General features: G+C 37.5%; 1 protein-coding gene across 1 annotated transcript; it reads right to left on the bottom strand.

The window, feature by feature from the left end:
• Positions 1-499: 499 nt before the first annotated feature.
• On the bottom strand, positions 500-8,402 carry LOC104732028 (topless-related protein 2). The gene is made up of 25 exons (XM_087471824.1): positions 7,956-8,402; positions 7,687-7,866; positions 7,364-7,477; positions 7,108-7,266; positions 6,591-6,765; positions 6,357-6,489; positions 6,014-6,129; positions 5,560-5,692; positions 5,356-5,465; positions 5,073-5,142; positions 4,922-4,992; positions 4,744-4,839; positions 4,553-4,645; positions 4,231-4,358; positions 3,726-3,960; positions 3,451-3,609; positions 3,267-3,362; positions 2,788-2,937; positions 2,576-2,686; positions 2,262-2,438; positions 1,954-2,082; positions 1,670-1,765; positions 1,401-1,583; positions 989-1,164; positions 500-889 (listed from the first exon to the last, which is right to left on the bottom strand). Exons 1-25 carry the CDS (start codon positions 8,033-8,035, stop codon positions 682-684), a joined length of 3,378 nt encoding a protein of 1,125 aa, XP_087327950.1. The 5' UTR covers positions 8,036-8,402; the 3' UTR covers positions 500-681.
• Between the last annotated feature and the right edge of the window lie 206 nt (positions 8,403-8,608).

Raw genomic sequence — 8,608 nt, forward strand, 5'->3', positions numbered from 1 at the left:
TGATCATTCAGACATAAATCTTAAAAGCAGATTCAAGTCACCAAAACAAGATAGAAAATAGGCATACCAAGCAGAAAAATAAGCAGAAATTAATAAGATAACATCATTTAAATTTTCAGAAAGAAAAGAAGAAAGAAGATAACATCATTTACCTCTTGTCTGAGAAACAGTAGGTTTGGGTGAGTTCAAATTTAGTCATACCAGTTTAGTTACATACGTATTTCTAAGTTGTTTCAGTTGATGGTGTGTTCGTAGAAAGGGTATATCGTGGGAATTTTCAAATATTGTATCAGGTGTTATCATCTCATTTTATTTTCACAATTCCTGTCAATTTGTGTTTTATCTCATGTGACAAATGTACATGTATCTGAGCACGATGATTAAATTAGTTCAAAAGCATGAATTGGACCTCTTAATCTTGTGGAATTTGCGTACTTTCGACAATATCAGATCAACCAATATTCTTGTCTCCGTCTCTGACATGACAACTAATGGAAACTTTGACAAGATGCATTCATTAAAAAAACTAACAAAACGAAACTACAGCTACTGAGTTCTTCTGGGTTTTACTCTAAAGCGTTTTACTTGTCCCCAACACAAAAGACCAAAGCTATAACAGATTTACACTAACAAAGAAGAAACCCAACTAACTTTATCTGTCATCTTTTTCTTCCTTTTTTTCTACCTTTGAATCTGATCTGAACCAGAGTTATTAGCCACCGACGCACTTGAAGGCCGTCCATTTTCCGTCCCTGCTTTCTCTGCAACGCCCCATCTTCTAAAAGGTTCTGGGGTTTCGAGAACTTTTACCGACCCATCAGAGAGTCCAACAGCTATTTGGTTCGGTTCTTGAGGGTGAGCAGTAATTACCAGTGGCATGATTGGAGCACTAATTTGCAGAATGAGAAACAAAATTTTGTCAGGACGATTAGAAAGCTTCAAGTAGTTGCAAGGTTCATGTGTAATAAGACTTTTAAGGTTAACTAACCTGTTTTGTGTGGGTTGTGGCATGTAGGCTGATGGGGCAATGCGACATCTGAGTCTCAAGTATTCAGCATCGAAGACTCCGATGTTTCCATCCGCAAATGATGCGTAAACCAGTTGACTGTTGCACGAGTACGATGCGCAGGTTATGGGTGATGATAGCGATTCTTGTGGCACCCACTGCAAAATAGGAGACAACAACAAAAATTATTAAAATGAGAAATAAGCGAAAATGAGACAATGTTGTCAAATAATGCTAGTAAAATGCAATCACAAGAGAAAAATATCAACTTAATTAAACAACGAATGACGTAGAACTATTTGTACAGGATACTAGAAGCATACGTGTGCCTTAAACAGGAAAATATACTTTAAATACACTTCACTGGTATTAGTGAAACATATTATTTTTGTACCTTCTGAATGCACTCCATCTTTGAACCGTCATATATGGCTATCTGTGTCTCATGAGAAACCAGTAAATGGACCTGGTCGTTGTGGAACTGGACACGAGTGTCACCTACTGGTGACTTTCCAGCTGGTAGTGGGATAGCTGAAGATTTCTTCTTCTCCCATGAATCAGCACTCCAAAAGATTAGCTATAGCATAGAGAGGTCCATACAGTTACAACCAAGTTTGGTGAAAGCTCAATAGCAGTACCAAGAAAATTAACAGCTTAGCATACCTGGGCATCAGCACCAGATGAAACTAGAATATTTAGAGCCGCAGAAAATGCTAAACCAGTGATGTGCTTTTGGTGGCCTTTCAACTTTGTTTTCACCTGTAGATTAAAAGAGAGATTCTATTACCAATTCTCCAAAGCTAACAAAAAAAAAGAACTCAGTGCAGAAGATATATTATAGCAGTTAGCTCAACACAACCTTTATATACAAAACTAAATAAAAAGCTCAATATGGATACCTTGTCTTTACAAAAATCAGTAATCAAGATCTCAGATGAATTAATTACCTCATCTACCCTGACGTTGTAGATATGAATAGTAGAATCCTCCATCCCAATTGCAATAATGTTATTATCTTGAGGATGAAATGCAAGGAACGTTGAAGCAGGAGGCGGTGGCATGAAAGTAGTCATCACCTGTGAACAAAGTGAAAATGCCAGTGAGTTCACACATTTGACACATATCAGTTCTTGCTGCTGTTGCAGAAGTTTTTTTATTAAAAAGATACTACTTCCACTACAAGCCGAGATGTGGCATCAATGATAAAGACGTAATTGTCTGAGCAAAGGGTGAAAAAATAGATAAAGAAGCTTACCTTAAATGTCATCATATTAAACAGTGAAACCTTTCCACCACAAGCAGACATTACGTACGAGTCATTCTTCGAAAGGGCTATACACGGAACAGTTCCCTCAGGATTCTCCGGAACATCATTTGTCATTAAGAGACCACTGTTAGGTTGCCAATGCTGTGGAGTGACACTAGCGGTAGCCTTGAAAAGAAAAATTACAATCTCAACGACTTGGAAGGGAGAACACAGAAGTGATCCAAGCACACATACTTATATGCATACATGTAATATATACAGATATCAAACTGAGTGAGGAGTAGAAGTTAAGTTTGTATTACCTTTCCAGTTGGATTTTGCTCGCTGCGGCTCCACTTCCATAGTCTCTGGACACCATTAGTTCCAAGAGCTAAAACGCCAACACCCGAATTTGTATAAAGAAGCCGAGCAACCTTGAACATGAAAATGGCAAATATAATCCCCGTTATTGTAATACACAATGGAAGTCCCCAGCTGAATATGAATAAATTTATAAAGGAAATAAATAGCAAACCTTGCTAACAGAATCCTTGCTATCTGGCATGGTCACTTGTCGGCACTGAGCCGGATCTACAATTTCCATGAGCTCCGAAGGTTTGGACTTTTCAACAGACTCCATGTTTCTTGGCTTCTCCATAGTTCTTGACATTGCATCAACTCCGTTCTGTACACATAATAACACCAAAGTTTGAGGACAACGCCGCAATTTGTCTGTTCAGGAAAACTTATGAACTATAGAAAACAAGATACATTTTTCAGTTTGGCCACGGATCTAATATCCCAGATCAATAATTTTAGCTGTTGATTCATTGCATGGATATAGGATTTTGATCAATCAGTAAATTTGAGTGATGCCATTAGTGCCTCAGGATGAATTGTACTGAGAAATTAAGCCAATATGCTGCTACCCATACATGGCTCTAACTGTCCCCTATATTCATCTATTGCTGAAAGATTATAAATAATGTAAAGCCGAAATATAGAAAAACATACAGGAATAGGGGTTGGCCTTGTGGGAGAGCCAATATCCATTTGTTCCATTTTACCAATAGCTGGGCCAATATTTGTAACCATTGCAGATGAGGATACCTGATTACCGAGAATAAAAATTGTAAATTCTCTTAGACGAAAGGTCTGACAAGAATTTTTTTTAAGAAAAACGAGAATTAATATTAACCTTCATCTCAGTGGATGCTCTGGATGCTTCGAAAGAACGAGCTTCCATAACCCTTAAGGTCCTCAGACCGTCCCCATTAGCAAGAATTTTAAATCCGTTATCAGCTGTAGTAACAGCAAGAAGGTTCCCTTCCTTGTTGAATCTCAATCGGGGAAGGCTCTGATATAGGCAGTACATAGCACGGTAAGGAACAGTCAAACATATGCAACCATAAAAAGGAAAACGAGAAGATATTTATATACAAGTAGTCAAGAGCAATAGCTTGTATATCATACCGGGAGTCCTCCATCAGCCTCGACAGTTGTTAAGAGATTATTATTGTCCATATCCCAGAATTTTAATTGGTTATCTTCACCAACGGCCAAGAATCGGTTGCGTGTTGTATCAAACTGAACCACCCCTGAAGCTTTCTTTCTAAAGCCCAAATATGTCCTCTTTATGGCACCTTCACTTTCATTCCACTCAACCAGGAAAGAATCTCCGTCTTTACTTGTACCACAAGAAAATAATCTGAAACAATGGGAAACTGTAACATTTACTATGGCCACAACTTCCAGCAGACGACCTATTAATCTGATAACTAACTAAATTCTTATATAAAAATCTTCCACCAATGAAAATTACGCAAGTTACTTTTTCATATGATTTAGCTGTCTTATATGAGCCACGTCAACTGAGTCTTTTCTATAGTTTTCAGAACCAGACCACATATCAAGGGTTTTCTTATATTTATTTCAAGTTCAAGTTCTTGCTCGAAGAGCAAGAAAGAATTAGAATTACCTGCTACCATCAGCACTATATAGCATAGTTGTACACCACTGTCCTGGTGCATCATAGTCAACTCTTGAGCCCACATTATCATAGAGCCAAGCCTTGATCTTACCATCAAGAGCAGTTGAGAATATAAACTGCGTGAAGGAAAAGAAAAATAATTAAGAAACAAGTAAAACGGAAAAAGTTTCACTCTTAATTTACACCCATAGAGAATCCACTCCGGAAGATGATAGAACCTCCCATGCAGCCAAAATGGAACTAGATTGCTATAACTAATGGAAAAAAAAAAAACCCTTTCTTCAGACTTATCGACAAGAGATGGCTGTACCTGGATGTTTTCTTTCTGGTGAGGGCAGATGGAGTAAACTGGTGCCTCGTGCCCTTCAAAGGTATAAAGTTTCTTCCCACTCAAATCCCAGACCTACTCATAAAGTATCTGTCAGACAGCTATATAGGGGAGCCATAGAAAAGGGACATAACAGCCTCAGCATTTTCACTGTTTTGAATTTTCTTAATTACCTTTATAACTTTATCATCCCCACAAGTCACGATACAAAGTTGCTTATTTGGGTGGGCGAAGGCCAAGTCATTCACACAGCCAACATGAGCATCCATCTAATAGGCAGGAACAAACTATTTCTTCACTTTTTGCAGATTCCATAACAATGTTAAACTTTAGAAAAGGGAATAGGCATACCTCTAGGTGTTGACGTAATTCAGACCCTTGGTAAGCATATATATGGATCAGATGTTTAGTAAACGCAACCCCTGTACATGAGAAAAAGGAATCAGATTCAAACATTGTATCCAATTGAAAATATATGTTTGATGATCTTCAAATAGCGTACCAATCAAATTTCCATCTGGACTCCATGATACACGACTAACAGATATTGATGGGTCCTTGACAATAGAACCCTGGGAAATTGACAAGGTGAAGATGTCATCATCACATAAAAGGTCGATGGTGCATTGCTTAAAACTTCTTTTCACAGAACAGAACATAAATCACAGAAGCATGTATCAGAAACAAAGCTTCTTACGTTGTCCACAGTTTAGTTACATCATAAATATACGATCCAATTGATAATATATGAAAAGAAAAGCGATGAGAAAAGGTGAAAGACCAACCTGGAAGTTCACAGAACAAGCTCCCATATTCCATATCTTGAAAGGCTCTGTGACAACCTTCTCCCTAGATCTAACTTCCCACAAGGTGACTTCACCGCTGGAACAACCAACTAAAAGTAACAAACAGTTATAACTTGAAACATGAGCCAAACAAAGCTCAAGTGCTCAACTCTGTTAGTCTCTACATAGTGGCATTAGACTAACCAGTGAGCAACGTGTGATGGGAAGGGTGAAAATCCATGCTTGTCACTACTGACCCTTGGCGCATTGCACTCACTACATTTCGAGGGAGGTCATCAAGTGAGACGGCAGACTGAGAATGAGCAGGATATGTGACCTGGAAACATAGGAATTACAAGCCATATACTCGATGTCATACATACAGACATGCAAAACAAGAGAGTTTTCTTTTCGTACTGGGAAATGCACAATCTGCTAAAATCATGAGGCATGCATCAGATACTTACTATCGCCAATCTTAATGATTACAAGTAATTACAAAATTATGCAAACTTATATTTAGTCCTCTAATAATAATGAATTAATATGAAAATCTGACAGCCAAAATTGGACTGTCAAAGAATTTTCAACACTAAATTAATATAATGGAAAGTAAAAATACATCAAGTAAATGATCAACCATAGCAAAACTAATCACCTCATCACCAGTTGGTCCAGACCGTAAACGTTTCATAAGTTGCTCGTGATCAGCACTTTGATAATCCATCATTCCAAGGGAGTTTGAGGATGGACGAGGATGTTTTAGCATAGCAACTGCCATGAAATACAGCAACAAGAATTCAGAACTAGGAATAAACTTTTAAAATCAACTTTCCAATACCTGATATGACAAATACAAAAAACAAGATTACAATCCTTTGAACCATGAAAAAAGGTTCTCTATACTGTATAAATCATGACCAAATATTAACTCAGAACATCATAACTCATAAGCAGCAGTATGTCACAAGTCGCCTAAACATTGGAGTAACAAAATTTACCTTGATTTGGCTGCATAGGAAATGGGGAAGAGGCCACAACACCACCAGGAACTGACGAAGATGGATTTGGGTTTGCCATCCATCCAGCTAAAGCATTTGCGTTAGGAGCGGGAGCAGACGTAGGCTGAAAAGGCTGTACAGAATATGGTTTCATAAACTAAGTCCATCTCTCAAATGTCTTATAAAGTTCTTGAATATGTAAAAATAACTGGATTGTATGGTATGTGATCGTACTCCACCATGTACCCCAAGAGGAGCATATGTTGAAGGCTTTGCAACAGCACCAACTGGAAGAACAGGAGTGGGTGCACGGGCTCCATTTTGTGGTGAGCAAGTGTGATCAGTGAACAACGTTTTGATGTCTGGATTAGGCCTTGGGTTTTTACATAGCTGATGTTGCCAATTCAAGCTGCAAATTACCAAAAGCATCATACCTTAGATGACGAAAATGACTAATATGACACCTGTAGTTCACTAGCTGGTTCAGAAAATAGGCTAGATAAACTGGTTTCAGCCATTGCACTCGACAAGCATAACAAAACAGACACATTTTATATCGACCCTCATGACAGTTTTTCCATTTCTAGGTGCTTGAAAATATAGAAGAGTAACTGATAACAGAGGTTGATATCATAGTCATCCAAGTGCCACTTTTGCAAATCACTAAAATAGTGGCGTGGTTACCAACTCAAACATCAAAAATACACAACAGAGATCAGCAACTAATATCTATCAAAATAAGGGGGGTCACCTTTGATTGATCAAGGTTCGCAGGCGTGAAGCCTTGAAAGTGGGTAAAGCAAGCTTCTCTCTAAACAGAGGATTAGCCTCAATCAACTTCCTCAACTCCCCAAGCATAATACCCCTAGCTGATTTGGTATCACCGTATTTCGATAACTGTTCATTCTCCCTGGAAAGCAAAAGCACCACATTTCAACTCCACTACATATGGCTGCCACTGACGACACAACCCTTGAACTTCAAAACTATCAAAAATACACAATTACCTAAAATTCTCCAGAGTAAGAAGCTGAGTGATTTCCTTGTAAAGCTCCTCGTTAAAGGTAGCAAAAACTTTCAAGTCCTTTGCTAATATCTCAACAGCTTTTGCCCTATCTTGTCTGAAAACAAAACAAAAATGTATAAAGATAAACGCAAAGACCACACTCAACAAAAAAAAAAAAAACATACTCAACCACAAAAATAATCATCAAATTTTTTTGTCTTTAGACCAGACAAACCAATAAGACAAGACCAAAAAAAACTCTGGTTAGGTGATTATCCAAATTCAGCTAACCAAAAATTCCCTAAATTGTGATAAAAAAATTACCGATCTAGCGCTTCGAGATACTTTTGCTTCCTGATTTCGAAGAAAATTTTCATAGAGTAACGATTATCATCAACCTTAGTGAAACCAGAAAGATACTTCTCGACTTCATCCCACTCCCCAAGCATAGCTTTCTCTTCAAAGTACTTCAAATTGAAAAAGTACCCCGACTCCTGCTCAAGCCTTACAAACACACACACACCCAAAAATCAAAATTCACAACCAATATAACAAACCAAAATAACCGAGAATACAAAAAAGAAAAAACTTACTTGTGAACAGATTCTTTGAACTTTTCTTCATCTAAGAACTGAAGAATCAAGAAAACTAACTCTCTGCTTAGAGATGACATTTTCTCAATCAAGTGCGATCTGGGTAATGGAGAGAGAGAGAGAGAGAGAGAGAGACGGTTACGCTAATTCCCCAGATCGGTGGTTTTCAAGTCTTTTTTTTTGGTTTTTTGTTTCTTTATAAAAAAAAAAAAAATGGTTTTTCTAGGGTTTGTGTGTGTGTGTTCGATTTCTTCGCGTCTCTCGAAACTAAAGAAGGAAAGCTGACCCAGAAAAATATTATAAATCAATTAAATTTTTTTATGTAAATTCAAATTTAAAAAAATTTCCTTTTTCTTTTTTATTAAAAGAAAAAAGTGTGACTTGTTCTCCACTTTCTTCGATGCGTTTTGCAGGGTTTTTATCACACCGACTGTGATTTGATAAGTTGGTTATAAGTAGAGGTTCTTATCAGTATAAGGTGATAACCTCGTTTGTCGGAACCGCTCCTCCTTTGGCGTTTATCCAATACAGCTCAGCACACCCAAGTTGGAATGGACCGAATTTAATTTTATCCAGACTCCAATGTGTTTTTTTTTTCCTTTTTTCTAAAAAAATAATTTCAATGATACAGTTTATTAATTTCCAACCAATTT

Source organism: Camelina sativa, chromosome 11 (genome assembly GCF_030686135.1).
Source record: "Camelina sativa cultivar CO46 ecotype springtype chromosome 11, ASM3068613v1".
Lineage (NCBI taxonomy): Eukaryota > Viridiplantae > Streptophyta > Magnoliopsida > Brassicales > Brassicaceae > Camelina > Camelina sativa.

Excerpts from the sequence above, each read along its gene's own strand:
- LOC104732028 (XM_087471824.1), bottom strand. The coding sequence starts at position 8,035 with ATGTCATCTCTAAGCAGAGAGTTAGTTTTCTTGATTCTTCAGTTCTTA. Across the intron at positions 5,693-6,013 it reads CTGGACCAACTGGTGATGAG|GTCACATATCCTGCTCATTC; the intron begins GTGATTAGTTTT and ends CTATGTTTCCAG. Across the intron at positions 1,584-1,669 it reads CATCTGGTGCTGATGCCCAG|CTAATCTTTTGGAGTGCTGA; the intron begins GTATGCTAAGCT and ends TCTATGCTATAG.